This window comes from Siphateles boraxobius, unplaced genomic scaffold (genome assembly GCF_051911475.1).
Source record: "Siphateles boraxobius isolate OS27281-9 unplaced genomic scaffold, OSU_SipBor_1 12, whole genome shotgun sequence".
Classification (NCBI taxonomy): domain Eukaryota; kingdom Metazoa; phylum Chordata; class Actinopteri; order Cypriniformes; family Leuciscidae; genus Siphateles; species Siphateles boraxobius.
The window spans coordinates 19570034-19591228 of record NW_027508722.1 but is presented as its reverse complement, the minus strand read 5'-3'; the positions used below and the strand labels follow the sequence as shown (position 1 = coordinate 19591228).

Sequence of the window (21195 nt, the reverse complement as noted above, 5' to 3'; positions counted from 1 at the left end):
GAGTGCAGGTGAGGAAAAGACATTGAAAAGGGGGTTGGACAAGTCATTTGATCAAATACAAGCATTCTATTGGCTTTTCATACTTCCTCCAGATTAAAATAAGCTTTTTTTTTGGTGTATGATTTTGTAAGCCTGAGAATATGAGGGAAAATGGGTATGTTAGCCTGAAGCAACACTATGCAATAGAGGATTAATCAATATTTTTCCTTCTAAAGATCAAATGAGTTGAATGACTTCTCTGGAGATTTTACTTTGTTATAGAAGTTACCAGTGTGATTACTGAAATGTTCTTTTCATGTATTCTTTAATGTCTGTATTTGATATCTGAATGCAGTAACAGCGCTTGCTTATTGAGCCCGGCTTCCAGAAATGAAATATGGACTTCTTTTGTGTTTGAGAAAGGTCTTCAACGTATTAAAATATGGGTCCTTGAAGCCAATAGTTTAAGGGACCATTTCTTTGTTAAAGCCTTACTTTCCAGTTAGACTAAAGTTTAGCTCTCCTTGAGAGAAAGAACGCATTATCTTGATGTTGTGATAGGACTCTCCTGTTTACAGTTAGAGCCTGGCCAAATCCAACCTTGGAAAAGCTGTGTCTTGGTGTGTGTGTTAGTCTTCTTGGTTACAGGTTAAGGAACCAATGGCATTATTGGAGTTGTTGTTCTGGGCATGCTGGTGCCCAGCAACCCAAATCTGCGACCTGGAAGGTCACGACGTGCCTAAATCGATGGAGATATGCTTCAGTCTATCTGTATATGTGTGGAAAATTACTGTGTTTATCTTTTTCTTAGCCAATGAGAATCATTCATCCTGTAAGTGTAAGCAAGGAAGTAGCTTAGACCTTGGAAATGGAATAACTGCTGTGATCTTTGTAACGGTAAGCGGGGAGGCCTTCGAACTCCTGTGTGAGTATTGAAGCTGACTTCTGCTGATGAAACTGCAAACTATCTTCAGTAAAACTTTTCTTTTAATTTATTATAATTCTGACTCTGGGTCTTCTTTCTTCATATCTGGTTCTGGGTCTTTGACTGTATACCCCTTACAGCCTAATGTGAAGATGGATGAATAAGATTAATTATATAAGTGTTTTAATCTAAATGCTCATGCTTAATTTAGGATTATTGAACAAATGGAATGTGTATTTTATTTTATATATATATATATAGGCTATATAAAAGTTAAAATATTATTAGTATTATTAGTATTAATATTAATATATTAATATTAGTAGATATTGATTCGACTTAACACATCCCAAGAATCTATAACTCTCGTGACCACACGGTGGCGATGCGCTCACTCTCGTAATCGCTCTGTGGTCACGCCCTCCCTTCTACCTCTCCGCCAATCAGAGGGTACGTTTTTATGTCGTAGCACGCTTGCTAACGGAAGTAGCAGTGGCACCACAGTTGACGCAAACAACCTCAGTCTTTATAAATAAGGTAACTATATCTCTTTGTCGGCTCATTTCAGCACGCGAAATGTGGTCGCACATTAATATTATACATTTGAGCTTGCTTGGTGAAGTTTCCAACTCCGCGTGCTTATGTACGACATTAGTTTAACAACGGCAAGGCCTAGCTGGTGCTGTGTTGATGTATTTCATACCGGGTGCTCAACATTGAGCACGAGCTGACTGGTTTATTCTGTTTATGAGTATTAAAAAACGCAGAATGCGATTAGACCCCATTTAACAAAGTATATATACGGTTAGATAATGTTTTAATTTGCTGAAACCTACTGACTTTGTTGATGAAGACTAGTCACACTTTTGTTCACTATTATACTTGTTTTCAAAAATGTTGCAATTGTACATGCATTGGTTTCATTATCATTTGTGGTGTCCTAAATAATCGTATTATGTCAAGTGCATTTAAACGCATCTTTTTTTCTTTCTTTTTTTTTGCTGTCTCAGAGCTTTTATCTCCTAGTGCACTTGGCAGCCTTGTTTTAATCATCATGAAAGTGGATCATGCATAACTTCACCCTGATAATGTAGTTAATTTTACCGTGAGCCACCTGTCTTATTAAATCCCTGCATCAAAGTGTCATCGAAAGCATATTGCTGTGGATCAACAGCCATTTAACAAGCCCAATGAAACAGGTTTAATGTAGTATATGAGTTATTGAGGCTTGCTGGTACAGATTTAATAAGAACAACTGTTGCAGTTAAGAAGTCTGAACCTCTTTATTAATGAAATGCAAACTTTCTTTTGGTGAGCTCTGGGTTGTTTAAACTCTTTCTGTCCCGTCAGATGGAGGTGGATCAGCTGCTGTCTCTCTCAGGTCCAGCTCTGGCTCAGGCCATCAGCTCTTTACTGGAAACCCCAGGCCTCTATGTTTTCTCAGACATACTAGAACTGCCCAACGTCCGTGAGGTGAGGAATATGTGTGATGAAAAGTCTAGTTCAGTCAGACTTGATGACTTTATATGAATTATGTGTCTAACCTAATTATTTTAAATGGCAGTGTTTGTGTGTCATTGTTAATGTAATGGTGATTAATCTTATGCTCAATTGTTTTCTTTCTTGATGTGTTTTTCCATGCTGTCTAAAACCAAATCCTTTTATTTTCTTTTTTTTCTTGCATAATTCAAATTAGATTAGTGTTAATATGGTCTTGAAAACCTCTGTCACCATGATTTTGCCAAGTATGACATGTTCTTCATCCTAAGGACAACATTCCTGTCTGAAAACATATTCCTAGCCCGATCCCTACCCATAAACCTAAACCTACCCATAACTTCTCCCTAAAATCAGAATGAAATGATAGGTAAATAACACTGATGTTAAAGCACCAAACCCTGGTTGTAAGCCTAAACTTGACATAAACTGTAAACACATCCCTCAAATCTGATTGGTTGATTGGAATGTTGATCCAGGAATCATGTTCACCTGAAAACCTCACAGGGCATTTGATTATTTATATCAGATCCACATCACATTTTTTATGGTTTGAAATCTGATTCACATTTAATCAAAACAATTAGGTTGGAATTCCCCCATTCAGAATACTTATTTCATGTCAATATGCATTTAATACACTACTTTTTAAATGTTTGGGGTTGGTTAGTATGATTTTTTGAATAGTTTTTGTCTTTTATGCTCACAGATGCATTTAATCAATTTTTTGCAGTAAAATCATGAAATATTTTTTGAATTTAATATAACTTTTATATTTATATATGCATTTTAAAATGTATTTTATTCCTGTGATCCAATCTGTTTTTTTTAGCATCATTACTCCAGTCTTCAGTGTCACATGATCCTTCAGAAATCATTCTAATTTGCTACATTCTAAATAAGAAACATTTCTTATTATCATCAATGTTGAAAACTGTTGTGCTGCTTAAAATATTTGTGGAAACTATACCTTTTTTGAGGATTCTTTGATGAATAGAAAAAACAGCATTTATTTTAAATATTAATCTTTAATATATTAATATTAAATATATATATATTTAATATTAATATTTGCTGTCACTTTTAATCAGTTTAATTGCTGAATAAAAGGATTCATTTCGTTCAAATTTTTAAAACTTTAAGACCCCTAACACTTGAATAGTAATGTATATATTTACTATAATAATATATTATTATATTGATGTTTGCTAAGAGTGCTGTAATAAAACAAACTGGCAAGTCAACAGATGTCAGCATTATTGCATTACAGGTCATGCAAGAATCTCTGCCACATATTGCTCAGAGATCCCAGAGTACCCATTTACTGCACTGTCATTTATTTCCTACAGAGCTGAACTAAAGTGCTTATCTGCTAGTGCTAAACACAAAATACTTCAACACTTTGTCATATCAATCTTTGTCTGTACTTCACTTTCCCTCTCTCTAGCTGGAGACGGGTCCCCATGCTCCAGTGTTCCAGCTTCTCAATCTTTTTGCGTATGGAACCTACTGCGACTATAAAGGTAACCATGACAACAAATGATCTGACCAAATATTGGCCCCCTGAGGCAGTGGGTTTATTCCCTGCTCTGACTCAGAATGAGACTGTATATGCTGCCCTTTGCCTTGCTAAATAAGTTAACTCCTGTGAGAGGGGAGAGTCTCTGGCCCATGTTGCAGATTTTACCAGGGCTTTAATGTAATCAGTTATCCCCCCCCCCCCCCCCCCCCCCCCCTGCCTGTACGCTTGGTTATAATATATGTTAATTTAATGTATGTCTGCCATTTAGAGAGGGCAGCCTCGCTTCCTGAACTCACACCCGCCCAGAAGAACAAACTCCGTCACCTGTCAATCATCAGCCTGGCCTCCAATCTAAAGGTAGTGATTAATTTATTAAACCAACCATGAAATCAGTTTTGACATGTTATGCAGTATTAATTATAAGTGATTTATCTGTGTAGATCATTATTTTTACATTAACTTGCCTTTGTAATCTTCAAAATAACTTCCCTCCCTCTTTCAATGACATCTTTTCTCTGATGATGTGTTTAGTTATGTGAGGATGGGACAACATGTCACTCACATGAGATCACAATAGCAAACCACAACCTTCCAACTGTCCACTCAATTCCTGATAGACAAAATCAAGTCCCGCCCTACATTTTTTGTAGTTCGAAAGTTATTTCACGTAGTCTACATTCACCTTGTGAGCCTTAGATCTGATTTTTTTGTATAGCTGTTCACATTGTTGTTTTAAATGTGGCCAATATCAGATTCAAGTGTGAACAGATCATGGTCCTGTACTGACCCGCATGTGCAAAAGACAAGAAAGACGTCACGCAGCACGCTGTCATACGGAAGTAAACAAGGAGGACATTAAAGTAAGCGATTACGTGTTTATTTATAGTGTGATCTGCTGCAGAAGCAAGCCAGCGAATTTATGCACAGGCAATATAAAAAAACAAAGACGGGGATGTGAAAAAAGACCAGAGTTTTAAACATTTATGAAACAAGTCCTAATGTTTTGCTAGTATATAGAGCTGCCATTGTAATACTTACGAGTTCTGACCTCTGACACATCACTGTCCTTCCACTGACCACCTTTCGCATCTGTGTTCATAACCTCAGGTATGTTCAATCTTTGAAGTGTCTCCCATAAGCACAGAATTGTGACGAATGTTGCTCTAGAGTGACGTAAAAGTCGCATGAATTCTGATATGACCGTTCAGACTGAGGTCGCATTGCAAAACATCTGACCTGTATCGGATTTAGGACCACATGTGGATTGGCACAAATTGGACTTGAAAAGATCACAAGTGGTTTGTGCTGTTCACACTGTCATGATAAAAACAAATCTGAGTCACATATGAGCAAAAAAATCGGATTTGGGCCACACAGTCTGAATGTAGCCGTACATACGTCACAATAGGAAAGAAAGGGCTGTCGCAACATCTGTTTTATGCCGACTTTAACACTGTTTTTAATTAGCTATGTTATGAACGGCACACAGATGTTAACTGTATGGGCTATTGGTGTTGTTATTGACCAGCATGATTGACGAAACTTGTTCTCTTATCAAGCCTCTATAATATTGCTTGGACAAATTAAAACTTTTAACTTTTTTTTTAACCAGAGCACACGATTCATAAGAAACAAAGCAAACAAACCTCTTTGTGCTGTTGTCTCTCGATAGTGTCTGCCGTATTCACTACTGCTCCAGCAGTTAGAGCTGAAGAATGTGCGTGAGCTGGAAGACCTGCTGATCGAGGCTGTTTACAGTGACATTATCCACGGGAAACTGGACCAGAGGAACCAGCAGGTCGAGGTAGATTGCAGCATAGGTCGAGACCTGGGGCCCAACGAATTACCCAACATTGCCAACACACTGCAGGAGTGGTGAGTGTTCATTTGTGTTTGTGTCAGTATGGAGCGTGACGGATGCTGTTGCTGATGTAAAAAAGGAAATGCCTTGCGTGTTGGTGTTAAATATTCTGTCTGTCTCGCTCAGGTGTGCGGGCTGTGAAGCAGTTCTGTGTGGCATTGAGGAGCAGGTGTCAAGAGCCAATCAGTACAGAGAAAGCCAGCTCAAGGTCAAAGTTCAAGTGGAAACAGAGGTTTGTGTGTGAATCTTCACCCACCCTTAGTGACATATACAGTAGTGGCCAAAAGTTATGTCTGGCCTAGGAAAATTCACGTACTTTATTTAAATAGTTTTAAAATTTGTTAAACATTTTGTAATCGTAGTTGTTCTTCAGTTTTATTTGTGATAAAGCAATGAAACGTCAAATATGGGGACATAATTTTTGGGCAGGTTGTCGAACAAAGAAATAATGCACACATGCAAAAACAAAAGAAAATCAACAAAATATTAATAACTGATTATTTTGTAGTCAACGTATGCTTTTTATTGTGAGCTTATTGTTTCTATGCATTTATTTTGACATAGTAAAATACAACATGTAGCTGTAGTTTGCCTTTATTGACAAATCATTTTGTCAGATAAATACCTTAACCAAGTTTAGTGTTCTGTACTTTCCTCATTTTTAAAGTATTTTTAAAACAATACAATATAGTCATTAAAAACAAATATCCCCTCCAGGCATTATTATAAATTAATATCATTAATTTTTTTAACAATCTTGGGCCATCTGCAATCTTTGGGGATAAAACACATTTGCCAAGATCTTAGAAATGTATTCATATTGGTTTCATGTGGCTTTGTAATTTTTTAAATATTATTTCAAGTTTCAATTGATGTGTTTTGTAAAAAGTAAATATATTTTCGTTATACTTTGGATACATACAAGTGTACAAATTTAATCATTGTTTTCATGAAGGTTTTAAAATTTATTTTTCATGTTATTTTTTTATTTTGACTTAGCAGACTATAGTTAATAATTAATTACAATTTATAATTACAAATTTAAATACATATAAATTATTATAATAATGTAAATATATAAACTTTATATAAATAATAAAACATAATGCCAAACTACTAACTATGAAATTCATTCTTTTGAGGCTTTTTCCTTCATTGTGATTTCAGGACAGTTTCATCACCCTGACATTTTTTACTTTAAGCTTCCCCAAAAATATCAAAATGATTGTCATATCAGGGATCAAAAACACGTTCATCATAGAAGAGGTTTATTCAAGTTATTGTGTGTATGATTTCCATTTTTAATGCATTTTGAACAAATTCATATTTATTAATGATAAAAAAAAGCATCACTTCACCGACTCATATATGAAGGCTGTTTTATGCGCTTACCAGTTAGAGAAGTAAAATTAAACAGTTTATTAAGTTTAAATTCAGAATACTAAAAAACTCTTACTGTCGTTGAAGTATATAGTATGCGATCAGATTATGCATTTTTACACAGCATTGGATAAATATGCAAAATAACCATATTTATTGGATACAGTAGTAATAATGTAGCATACTATAGTTTGAAGTGTTTATTTTGGCATAATTCTTATATATTAGGCAGTATAGGGTATATGCGGTGCACTTTGCAGTAGTAAGCTGATATACCATATATATCTGCCTATATATACTATATGATATAACAGCCTCTTTTTCTTGTATGTTAAGAGTTCATTTTTATTTTACTTATTTGACAACTCCAGGATTCAGTGACAATTTTTTTTCTCACCTCTTTAATTAGGTATCAAACCTACAGAAAACCCTCAAGGCAAGTTCTGCTTCCCCATCATCTGGCCCCGCCCCTGCTGGAGCAGCATCCAATCAGGATGCAGACCAGCCGGCTGAGCCGAGAGACCCAGCCTCCTCTCAGGAACCACGGCAACCAGGAAAAAAGAGTTCAAAGGTCAAAGGGTAAGCTAATTGTATTTTAGGGTTTAGTGCTTCAGAATTCCCTCCAATTGATCTTAGTCTCTATAAATAATTCTATAATGTACCATAACTCTATAAAACATAACGGTGATTTATATTAAAGAAGCCCTGTGTAGTTTTTTTTTGCTATTAAAACTACTGACCTCACATAAATCAACACTCAGAGAGTTTATATTTACTAATGGCATTTTTAAGCACACAGAATATGATTTATAAATGTTTTTGCGCGCTGTTTCAGTGAGCTTATGCACTGCTTCCTTCCTTTAGTTAAGTGTGATGTATAAGAAATCACCCACAGGCTTATAGTCCTAATTAAGCCCCGATGAGTTTAAAATTGTCTCTGTCCTGGTTTAGAAATCTCATGTCAGGATGTGCTCTGGAAAGAGAGGGGGGCTTTTGATCACCACTGCTTTTTCTTTGTCACCAAAGAATGTCACTTAAGAAGAGGTATAATTTATTCAGGGCCGGTCTGACAGAGATTAATCTGAGTCCAAGGCTTTAAAGGCGTCTCAGTGGAGACGCGTCATTAACATTTCAGGACTATTCCTAGTCGGTGTGCTGCTGCTAACTTTCCAATAATAATTATGTGATTATTAAAATATGAGGTGAAATAGAGTAAAGGAATGTCTTGGGTTCTATGTATGTTAAGATCAATTGTGTCATAATGTTGATTGCCGAAACAATTTTAGACGTGTACTTTTTTAAGATTTACTTTTTTTTTTAAGCATTCAGAATGGATGTAAATTGGGCCAGATAATAAATATTCACCACTATTTATAGCCACAAGGAAAATCGTAAAGTATCATTATAATGCCAATTCTTTTTGTATGTTTCAGGCTTCGTGGGAGCGGAAAGATTTGGTCAAAGTCGAATTGATCTCGATCTTCAGTAACCCGCTCACAGACACACATATTGTTGACTGACTGCTTGCTTGTATAGACAGATAAACCAACCGATGGCCACTTCTTAGTCACAGACCATCATCATAGTCTAACACAGTTACAACTTTTACTCAACGCTGGGTGCGTGTTCATATGCGTGCGTGCTGTAAATGTCATTTGATTTGAGTCATACTCCTTTTCCTTTGCGTGTTTGTTTTTGTTCGTTATTAAATCTGGAATGTAAATTGATGAAGCCAATGAATAAATGATATCCATCTGTCACCCTGTGTAGTCTCTGGCTTTCATGTTTCCTTTTCTCTAATGTTAAGTGCTGCTAAATGTTTAGTCTCAATGGGGGCATGTCTGTTAAGAGGTCATGACATTAATTAGCCACACTTTAATGTCGGAGCCCTGAAATAACATCCTGGTTTCCTCTCTCGCTATCTCTCTCTCTCTCTCTCAGCACATACACTCTTCCCACCAGTGTGTTATACGAAATGCCATTTATCCAGCCATAAAGGCTGACTAAAGCAATGTTTCTTTCTCTGTCCTGCATAATGGTCTGTAATGGTAGCGATTAACTTGTGGTAGCCACTCAGAAATGAGCAATAAAGAACAATAAAAAGAGGAGAGTGATGATCTACTTTTACATTAACCCCTGCCTCCTCTTTCTTTTGTGTCTGTAAAAATCCATCCTCCTCAAAATATATGATCCTTTTTTAAGCACACATCCTTTAGTCTTTTTTCTCTCTCTATAAATAGTGGTGTTAATTTCAGTCAGTGTGACTGAGGTTCAGTGTTTCTCAGCTGAGCAGATGGGAGCTGTGAACTCTTGCAGCTTACATACAGTGTGTGTGCGTCTGAAGTGAACGTGTTAAGTGTCTATGGCAAGCCGTTTTAACTTTTATTCATTTCCAGGATATGAATTCTTGATATCAACAATTCAATTTTAAGTAGTTAAAATTATAGTTATTGATATCAGGAATTAGATTTCTACTAGTAACAATGGCAATTTTTGATATCAGAAATTACATTTCCACTAGTAACAATGCTAATTCTTGATATCAACAATCACATTTTTACTAATTAAAATGCTCATTCTAGATATCAAGAATTGTATTTCAACTAGTAAAAACTATAATTCTTGATATCTGTAATTGTATTTTCACTAGTGAAATGTCACCATAGGCTGCCATTCAAAATCAATTGTTGATATCAATAATTGATTTCTTACTAGTTGCAATTCCAAATTCACATATCAGAAATACAATTCTTACTAGTAAAAACCTTTATTTTTGATATCAAGAATTCAATTGTCACTAGTTGAAATGTCTATTCTTGATATCAACAATTGAATTGCTACTAGTAACAATGTTCATTTTTGATATCAATAATTCCATTTTCACTAGTGACTATGTTAATTTCTGATATCATGAATGTGATTGTTACTAGTAAGAAAGCCATTTTAGATATCTGAAATAATATTGATATCAGAAATACATTTTCAGATATCAAAAATTAAAGTTTTTACTAGTAGCAATTAAATTGTTGATATCAAGAATAGACATTTCAACTAGTGACAATTGAATTATTGATATCAGGAATTCACATTCTTACTAGTAACAATGTAATTATTGATATGAAAAATTATATTTTTCCTTCTAGTAAGAAATCAATTGTTGATATCAACAATTAATTTTGAATGGCAGCCTATGTATGGCAAGCCGTTTTAACTTTTATTCATTTCCAGGATATGAATTCTTGATATCAACAATTCAATTTTTGATATCAACAATTCAATTTTTGATATCAACAATTCAATTTTTGATATCAACAATTCAATTTTTGATATCAACAATTACATTTTTGATATCAACAATTAGATTCTTGATATCAACAATTTAATTCTTGATATCTGTAATTGTATTTTCACTAGTGAAATGTCACCATAGGCTGCCATTCAAAATTAATTGTTGATATCAACAATTGATTTCTTACTAGTAGAAATATAATTTTTCATATCAATAATTACATTGTTACTAGTAAGAATGTGAATTCCTGATATCAATAATTCAATTGTCACTAGTTGAAATGTCTATTCTTGATATCAACAATTTAATTGCTACTAGTAAAAACTTTAATTTTTGATATCTGAAAATGTATTTCTGATATCAATATTATTTCAGATATCTAAAATGGCTTTCTTACTAGTAACAATGACATTCATGATATCAGAAATTAACATAGTCACTAGTGAAAATGGAATTATTGATATCAAAAATGAACATTGTTACTAGTAGCAATTCAATTGTTGATATCAAGAATAGACATTTCAACTAGTGACAATTGAATTCTTGATATCAAAAATAAAGGTTTTTACTAGTAAGAATTGTATTTCTGATATGTGAAATTGGAATTGCAACTAGTAAGAAATCAATTATTGATATCAACAATTGATTTTGAATGGCAGCCTATGGTGACATTTCACTAGTGAAAATACAATTACAGATATCAAGAATTATAGTTTTTACTAGTTGAAATACAATTCTTGATATCTAGAATGAGCATTTTAATTAGTAAAAATGTGATTGTTGATATCAAGAATTAGCATTGTTACTAGTGGAAATGTAATTTCTGATATCAAAAATTGCCATTGTTACTAGTATAAATCTAATTCCTGATATCAATAACTATAATTTTAACTAGTTAAAACTGAATTGTTGATATCAAGAATTCATATCCTGGAAATGAATAAAAGTTAAAACGGCTTGCCATAGCCTATGGTGACATTTCACTAGTGAAAATACAATTACAGATTTCAAGAATTCAATTGTTGATATCAAGAATCTAATTGTTGATATCAAGAATTAAATTGTTGATATCAATAAATAAATTGTTGATATCAAAAATGTAATTGTTGATATCAAAAATGTAATTGTTGATATCAAAAATTGAATTGTTGATATCAACAATTCATATCCTGGAAATGAATAAAAGTTAAAACGGCTTGCCATAGTGTCTACGTCCTGGAGCCTATACCATGAAGCCGGTTTAGGTGGCTAGCCAGATATGTTTCAGTTTAGTTTGCACCAACCCTGGGTTTTAGGCACCGTTAAAGTGGTTTGGCTTTTAGCTGTGTTCATCGCCATAGTAACTTGCGCTCCATGGCTAACCTGGGGCAGGTTACGAACGAAAACGAACTTGGACCAATCAGCTGTGAGCAAAGTGACACATGTCTGATGCGATAAAGTCACTCCACCTTTTTCTACTCCAAATTAAAGGTCATTACGTAGTAAGTTATTTTTAAAGACAAAATCGTCTGGCTTTTAGTAATGCTTATTTAGAATAATAAATTTGTATGATTTAGATATTATTTATGTAATTATTATAGCCTTAATCGATCACACGTACAATTTTAGTTCATCAATTATTGTTACGCATAGTTTAAATTATATAATATAAATATGCTTTAGAATCAATAGATGAAGCTATAAAATGACTACATGTGAGCTTAAATGTTCAATTCTCTCTGAGTCTATACCTTTATCAACTGTATAAACTAACTTAACTTTTACTTGCACTGATATACAGTAGCGGAAATTTTCTTAATATTTTAATAATTTTATTTAATAAGTGAATTGCGCTGCTTCTCTCGCGAGAAATGAATTGCAGTTTCACTCTTTCTCAGCATGTGATTGGCTGTTCGCTACTGATGTCTAAACTCCTAAACTCAAGATCAGAGCCTTTGAGTTGACAGAGAAAGTTGATGATCAGCATCATGGTACCAACAAAGCCTGGTTGGATTGGTTTGGTTTTGTCAACTCGAAACTAATCCTGCAACCCTGAGTTTATTCAACTACCATCATGGTACAGGCCCCTGGTGTTTTGTTGCTGTGCAATGGCTAATGAATCCTCCCGGTGTCCCTTTGACTGTTTGCAGTGCGTGATTGTATGAGTCACTGTCATATAAGCAGTCCTTTCAAAAACCATGCCACAGAAACACGTTTTAAAACACCAGAGATGGCTTTTTATTGACTTCACAGTACAATGAACCACATATTTAAGGCAGTGCTACATAAATGATGTGAAACCTCTAAACATATCTCACATAGTGTAGCTTCGTTTGCATGATGTGAAAAATTGAGAATTCAATCTGCTGTGCCCATGAACTATAATGGCACATTAGTTTCTTATTCTCTCCCTTTAGCCATTTAGTGTTTTTCAAGAGTTACATGGCTATTTGAGAGGGGATGATTATGATTTCCTTGAAAAATACAGCTTAAAGAAGGATTTCTTCTGATTTAAAGTCAATATGCATCAATATAAATCAAAACTGATCATGTTTTGTTGTTCATCCTATTGTGGACAATTCATCAGTGCATATTCGAAAGAAAAAACTGTTTGTCTTTGAATCTTGAATGAAAAGTAAAAACTTGCTCTTCCTCTGAAACGACTTTCCTGGTGCGATGACATCACTTAGACCGCACAGGCTTTAGAGAGCCACAGTCTGGTTCCGGAAGTAAAAATACCATTTAGTTTCTCCATGGGGAACTGATTATTAACGATAACTTATAAACCATTAGAAAGACCTAATGTAAGCTATGAGGTTGTTAATCGATGATATATGCTTCTGTTGAAGCCATCAGTCCGCATTATTTCAACCATTTTTTTAATAATCATGTTGAACATCTGAATGCATGGTGAAAAGCTACATTACCCATGATGCTGTACAAAAGATTTCACTAATCAGTCGCAACAAGCAAATCACCCCAAAAGAACAATTTAGCGTCCGCCCACTCATATTAAACACTGCGATTGTCAGTCTCCCTATGCTCTTAAACTACTTAATATGTGTAGGCTATGCATAATATATGAACGAACTTAAAATATATTGTTTCAATATATATTATTCAACATCTTTAAATCAATCTCCATCATTTTTAGTTCGATTATGTCATTGGCAATGCTTCATGGGATTGCGGTTCTTTCCCTGATTAAAGCTATTAAGAATGCATTCTTGTACCAATGTCCAGGTTTCAAATTTTCACTTTTTTGCTTCAAATCAAAGTTTGTAATGCTGTTATTCAGCTTATAGCTGGTTGGTTTGGTTCATGGTTTATAACTCTTACACAGACAAATCCCTATGGGAAAGATTAATGGTAAAAATACTTCGGTAATCAAGGCCGCTGAAAAAGTGGGCGGACACTGATGCACTCTATTGGATAATGTTAAACATTTGCCAGATAGCTATTCACGCATAGCTTCAACAATTTTGTCTGGCTCCCTTCTGGAACAGAAAGCCAATATCCTCATTCATACATAAAATATGTCAAAATACAGAAGTAAAATCAGTAGCAATTCTCACAGACTACAGAACAGATTTAAAAAGATTTCAACCGTCTGAAAACCCAAAGCCTCCTGATAGTTGGTTCATAAATATAAATAAGAATCCCCAAGCTGCCTCGCTAACCATGGGTTGTTAGCGTAGCGAGACATCAAACAAACTTGTGTGGCATGTTTTTTAAACTGCTTTTCAAACTACAAATGCCATGGAAGCACCAAGCTTGTTTTTCAGTTTGTCTTCAAACATGTCCTTAATTGTGCTTTACATAAACTCAACACGAATATATCGAACACATCAGTCATTTTGGTGTGTGCTAGCCTTCTGCTAACCAAAAAAGACTCTTTTATTTCCTCTCTATCAAGGTCTCAAACGCCCCCGAGAAGAGATATATGGCCATGATTTAGAAGTATAACAACACACTTGGAATAGAATTACTTAAGTTACACGAACACCTCAACAGATGTTGAGCCAGAATTACAAAAACGTCCGTCAGATAATTAGAGTAAATTATAAGATAACACTGCAGAGGTGTTTGCAGATACCTGTTTTTATCAGCTGACGTCACTGCAGTCGCTGTTGCCATGAGACACAGAGCCATATGAAACAAAACACGATAAACAGATGATGTAAATTATATTTAACTCTTCAAAATAACCGCAGTCATTCATTAAGCCCAAATAAATGCTGCACAAAGTGCGATAAAGGCAGCGGTCAGCTGTAACCTTTGTATGCATGAGAGATAGGCCACTGCAAGCATGTCACGCCGGTTACTAAATTAATGACTACATACATCACAGCTTATTCCAAGATCAGAAGCTAATGATTGTTTTCATGGTAGAGGACATAGCATTCCCGGAGCCCTTGTGAACGGCTGCGTCGAGCTAATGAATATAATACTGTACAAACGGCACTGGAAGAAAGAGGTACAGCCAGAAACGAAGAGTCATTGGACCACAAAACCCCACAGTCTCCATCATAGTGTTCAAACAGATGTATTCATCCATATATCCACATGTGTCAATCTGCATTTTATGTACATTCGGATGGTTTGCACATGTGCACACAGTCACGCCCACGGGATTTGATTATCATGCTCAGAACAGTCGGCTCTTCAAAGATTGACCACTGGTATCCTGCAGCGAGGGGTAAAGAGATGAAGAAAGACACGGCAAATGAAATTAATAAGGGTCTCACTCTATTATCGAGTGTGAGATTAATTCTGAAATGCACAGAGCAGCAGGAAGGGGTCTGATTTCATGGATGGCACGCTCTCTTTCTCTCTCTACATCGCTCCTGTTAAAATATTCACAACGATTGAAGAAAACATCCATAACAATGCCTAACTGGCTGTTTTGTATTGCAAGCCACTACCACTGATCTAACAACACACTTATTTACACACCTTCATTTTCACACAATCAGCCGTGATGATATGCATACAGGGTATATGCATTTTTCAATTAAAATAGATACTAATTTAATTAATTGAACAAATTTTTTTATAATTAATGATTTAATACGTTTGATAAATGCAAGTTTTTTTATTTATTTATATCTAACAATATACGTGGGAACTAAAATACAGTAGAAATCAACTTCAAATAATTAGGCCTGTTTGCACTTACAGATTTTCACGATGTTTATGAAACAAATATACATTTAATTTTAATATTTATTTATTTGTTTCCAACTAAATATGCATAAACTACAGTAAAAGTTCAAATAGACCAGTTACGTTTTCCACTCACAGTTTCTCACTAAATGAGTTCATGAAATAATACAATTTTAATCTAATACTATTTTATGATATAATTTACTCTTAATAATTTATTTTGTCACCGTATAATTAATAATACACAACATTTTACCTATGTAAGTACACATTTATCATAATCCTTTTAGTCTTGTCTTAACAAGACCCTTTCTGTACTATTTAGGATGCTTTTTGAAAACTTGCCCTCAGTTTTACAGACAAGACTTAAGCCTAGTCCCAGACTAAAATGAATGTTTGAGCTGTTTTAACTGAAAGCAACTTGCTGATATATCTTAAAATATGTCAGTGCCATTGTTTTGTCTCAAGACTCACCAGTAATGTTTTTTTCTAAGACATGTGTATAAAAGCTCCTTAAATGTCCTAATTGATCTAAGCTCTGTCTGTGAAACCAGGCCTTTGACATTTTATTAAGGATCCACAGACACCTTGACATGATTTTAAATTAACAAATCAGTCAATTTTAGTGTAGTCCCTACTTGTGTTCTTTGTTGGGAACATTTACTATTTATTTATGTTGTTCCCTTTGACAGTCAGTGACTGGCTTACAGTCTTGCTAACTCTGGCTTTTCCTCTTTCTCTCTCACACACACACACACACACACACAGACACACACACACACTAAATACCTAAACCAGTCTTGGCACCCTGGGTGTCTCACAGGCTTACAGTATACGCACGCTACCTCTCTCTGTCGGAGAAGGATGGAGTGCTGTGCAGTGTCTGCCTGCTGTCCTCCTGAGCAATGGAACGAGGGATGGAGAGGGAGAGGGGTGGAGGACGCTGGGAGAGATTGCGATCGTAACTGAATGAGAGAGAGAGAGAGAGAGAGAGAGAGAGAGAGAGAGAGAGAGAGAGAGAGAGAGAGAGAGAGATTAGGACGACAGCCAGTGAAATATTCAAGAACACTGGAAAAAAGTGAGAAAGAGGCGTGAAGAGCCGAATATAAAGGAATAGAAGGCAAACACTTCAGTGATTCTGACAGGAAGTTCATTCACTCACTGGCTTAATTTAATAGACTGCCTTCAGCGAAAAAACAGAGCTGAGGAAATTAAAGCATGCGAATGAGTGTGAGAGAGAAAGACGCTGAAATATTCAGTTAAAATCATATTTGTCCAGCAACCATGAGGAAGACAAAGTTCCGCAGACTCGGTGTGACGTCTAATGTAATATTAATACCCCCCACACACCGACACGCACTTATCTGCAGTGACTCAGGAGTGAGTTCACTCCACCTCTGCTCTGATGGGATGACGGGTGGAGGGCCAGGGTGATGTTAAACCATAGTGTTAAACTAGAGCGAGAGTGTCTGTCAAGGCAAGTGTCGTGTGCAGCATACATTAATTACGGAGATGAAGCTTGTATAGCCTATGCAATAAAATAGCCCTGGGCTCGCTCAGATGAACGCCGGTCTGATCTTCTACGTGAGTGGCGGCTTCACGTTAACAAAACCTATCGGGAGTTCGCGATATGTGACCTTTTTATCGACCTTACAAAGCTCTCAAACAGTCCCATAATGTCTGATTTGTAGTAGCCTACCTGCACGGCTGCGCCATTGCTTTACCGCAGCGTAAAGAGAGTAGGCAATGGAACAAGAACAACCTGATAAGAAAACGTAACAATTTTACGAGGTGGCGATTTCGTATTCTTTGTACGATGTGATTCGTACAGAATTGTTTTTTCTTTAATGTAAGCACGAAGGTCAACCCCCTAAAGCGGAAAGTATTACCTAGTTATTTTTAAAATAACCATGAAATCAATATAAAGGCTATGCTCAGACATACATTTGCAAACAACAATCCAATCAATTGACCCTTCGCGGGCAGTTTGGATGGAGAAAATCAAGTCCTGCCTTACATTTTTTCTTGTTTGAGAAGCCATTTCGCTCTGATACGAGCTGGTGCGGCCATTAACTGGATTGTGCGAGACTTCAGGTGTTTCCAGTTCTTTTAGGTGTACAAAAACAGTCTGTTGCTGCTTGATATTGCAAATTAATGTTTTATCACAGTATGTATTTATCATTGTATAGGCCTATATCACGTAGTGTCTGGGTACAGTGGACCGCACAGCCTTTCAAGGTACAATAGCATTCACAGACATTCGACACATGCATGCACACTAGACAGTTCTCTGTTGTACAATGTCTTAACCGTTTCTCTCCAGAAGTTATAAGCAATAAAAAATGTTGTGCGGTTAGAAAAAAATAGTATACGTGTATAATGCTGTTTGACAAAATATATGTTGCACAATAGACACATATCATAGCGTATGTAAAAACCGAAGTATAGCCTACTTTGTGCCTATGCAGACCGTACGAAAACGTATTCATACAAATTAGCCACCAATTTGCCAAAATGTAAAATAGTTACGAATTGCCATGCAAGTGTGTTGGCTGAAGTTTTTGACACGTTTCAATGGAACTCAATTCAGCAAAGGGAACATTCTAGCATAAACTAAAGCAGGTAGTAATAAATCACACTCATAACCTGTCACCCCGTGTTTATAGTTACTCTCAGGATGATATGGGCCATTCCTCAGCTCTCTATATCATTTTAATGATCACCTATGCGATTGAATGCTGCCGCCCGAGTAAGTACAAATGCATTCCTGTGCCTGATGTCCCCCAACGCTCCCGGCTACATTTCTAATTAAACCAGCACAATAAAACACTGTAAGGTGTCCACACTGTTAGTGTCTGCAGAGTTAGAATATCCATAAATGACATTTTTAACAGTTCTGCATGCAGGGAAGTTACTTACTGAACAGCAGAACCCTTGACTGAAAGTCTGTGGAAATCTGTTGTGTGAACCCATTATGACACACACACACACACACACACACACACACACACACACACACACACACACACACACACACACACACACACACACACACACACACACACACACACACACACACACACACACACACACACACACACACACACACACACAGGGCAGCAAGCTGTCTCAGGGGATGTATGACAGAACCGTGCAAGCAGAGGAGTGTTGAAACGTCTCACCAGAGTTTAGCAGAGATGATGACCGCAGTGAGAATCAGCAGAGATGAAATTGTCACTGTCACATAAAACTGTGGGTCCACTGAAGAAAGAAATGGCAGAGGAAAAGAATAATCAGACGGAGTGAGCAGTACTACAGAAGAATTGTCTCCCTTTCAATTTGAGTGGTTTTCAATTGAATTGGATTCATGTGATGCTGAATTATACTTTAATTGGAATGAATGGAAGAGGACATGCTGAATTGCAATGCAGAGAAATTCAACTGTCACACAATGAGCTAGAGAAATAGGTTAAAAAATAGACATGTTGCCTCCAATGTTCAGATTCGTGGCCAAAAAATGTGGATTTTTAGTGACCGATTCCTAAACATTTACATGTCCCACAAAATTTGAATATTTGGTTATATCCTTGAAAAAAATATATCTTTGGTGTCTTATATATATATGGTGTCTTATATATATGGCTAATAATCTAAAAGGGTAATCTTGCGAGTATGATCTCATCAACTCATAAAGTACACCTGACAGCAGTTGTATGAATATTATTCCTTAAATTCTAATTTGAATCACAGTTACCAATACACTCCTCAAAGAGTAAAGCGTGGTGATTGCAAGGACAAGTTCATGGTTTCAACTTCCAGGCAGTGCATAAACTAATATAAAATAAACCCTCAATGCATTGTAAATCTCTTTTAAAAAACATTGTCCAAATGCATAAAAGTAAATTCTGTTTGCTACCTCAATTCAATTTCAAGAATTACACTAGAATTTCAAAAGTCATTAAATTTTGAATGTCCTACAACCCTATGAAAAAGTGATAAAAAGAAATAGAGATGTAGAAGAACGTGAAGAAAGACGTTTGAGTGAAAGCAACAAGAAGCCGTTTTCAGGAGAGGTATGTGGGGGCGAAAAGAGTGGGCAGAGTGTCATAATCAGGTAAAATTGTATTGATTGGATTTATGCCTGCCTTCTGCACAATGGGAGAGAAATCTAAGCTCAAATGCAGATTTGCTACTTTGAGGAACCAGCATGAGCCCAGATCCCTGTTGGTGATGCAGCTCTCAGATAAAGAACTAATTTCACGGATACCAACCTTCCTTGGTATCCGGCTCTTCTGTCTCTATTTTGTTCTTCTCTCCAGTTGGGCGCTGCGTCTGATTGGTGGCCGCACTCCGATGATGCGTCCAGTCCTGAGACGGTGTCACCCTCAGACTCTCCGTCTCCAGGCTGGAAAGGACGTGATGGGTTTCGTCCTCCAGGGGCTGCGTGGGACCCCAGTCCACCGCCCAGAGCTGAGTGGTGCTGGCCTGCGCAGTGACTGGCATCTGCATTTCGCCCAACTCCTCCCACTTTCTGTCATCTGTGTCACCGGTGGCAGTGCAAAAAATTACAGTGACCAGCAGGAAGCTCCAAAGAGGTAGGAATCCAATGTGGGGAGAGATGGAGCTAGGGTGAAGGAGAGACATAGCAACGAAAAGAGACGGAAGGAAGGATTGAAAAGGAAAGGCATCGGAAAAAACACATAACTGAGAGGCGTGAACCGTGCACAGATGGAAAGAGACATAAAGCAGAAGCTGATGCAACCCAACCGGCTGCAGGAAACTAATTGGTCAGATCTGAGAGCACAGTGCAACCAAAACAGTCTGTTCGGCACTTACCATCGCTCCATCGCTTCTGCCTGTTCACTGGCTCCTCGCTGCTCCGATCATCTCTGAAATGAGAATGACAAAAAGAGAGGAGAAAGAGAGCTGGAAGGGAGAGGTTTCAGTATTGACACTGACTAAAAGACCATAAACAGATGGCTGTAGGCAACACAAATAAAAACACACAGATCATTAAGAACCAAACCACCAGATCACACACCGTAGCACAAGATAAAACACTCTCACAAACGAGTGCGCACACCTGTGGATGCGTTCCTTACGTTAAGCCTCATCCCGAGCCATCAAACAAAACTCAACATCTGTATCCAGATTTACGGCACACTCTGACTTCCAGGCAACACATCTACACACACTTGAAAACATGCAGATTCTCACTCTCAAGACAGATATGGACTCACATGCCTACCTCATGCCACTGAAGAAGGGAGTGGGAGAGAGGATTAGCGCCTGGAAGTGGGGAAAAGCATTGGTTGCCGTAGCGACAGAGACATGTAGAATTTGTGCGAGTGAGAAATGGAGTGCGGTAGAGGGAGGGAGAGAGAGAAAGAGAGAGCTACAGGAGGGAGGGAGGGAGAGAGGATTGGAGGAAAGATTGAAATACTAATTACGCATCTTAACTGGTTCAAATTAAATAGGCAGCGAGAAGAAAATAAATGAATTTTGAAGGCGAAAATAGCCGGACGGAATAAAAGAGTGTCTTATTAATATTCCGAAGACCAGCTGAAGTAAATAAAAAGTTTTCAGAAAGGACAAAT

The 21195-nt window shown here is 36.6% G+C and overlaps 2 protein-coding genes across 5 annotated transcripts; one reads left to right on the top strand and one right to left on the bottom strand.

Moving 5' to 3' along the window:
* Positions 1-1355: 1355 nt before the first annotated feature.
* On the top strand, positions 1356-8924 carry cops7a (COP9 constitutive photomorphogenic homolog subunit 7A). Its single transcript, XM_077210489.1, has 8 exons — positions 1356-1441; positions 2255-2377; positions 3849-3924; positions 4192-4280; positions 5596-5798; positions 5911-6016; positions 7574-7743; positions 8598-8924. The coding sequence occupies exons 2-8, from the start codon at positions 2255-2257 to the stop codon at positions 8635-8637; spliced, it is 807 nt and encodes a 268-aa protein (XP_077066604.1). The 5' UTR covers positions 1356-1441; the 3' UTR covers positions 8638-8924.
* Positions 8925-12646: 3722 nt separating this feature from the next.
* On the bottom strand, positions 12647-20962 carry pianp (PILR alpha associated neural protein). Of its 4 annotated transcripts, none has more exons than XM_077210452.1 (6): positions 20847-20962; positions 20435-20487; positions 19870-20222; positions 18781-18859; positions 16444-16563; positions 12647-15119 (listed from the first exon to the last, which is right to left on the bottom strand). In XM_077210452.1, exons 2-6 carry the CDS (start codon positions 20443-20445, stop codon positions 15098-15100), a joined length of 585 nt encoding a protein of 194 aa, XP_077066567.1. In that variant the 5' UTR covers positions 20446-20487; positions 20847-20962; the 3' UTR covers positions 12647-15097. The 4 variants fall into 4 exon arrangements, with proteins under 4 accessions (XP_077066567.1, XP_077066576.1, XP_077066592.1 ...); XM_077210461.1 differs by having other exon boundaries at positions 20682-20869; XM_077210477.1 differs by lacking the exon at positions 20847-20962 and adding an exon at positions 20682-20819 and having other exon boundaries at positions 19870-20136.
* Positions 20963-21195: the final 233 nt, after the last annotated feature.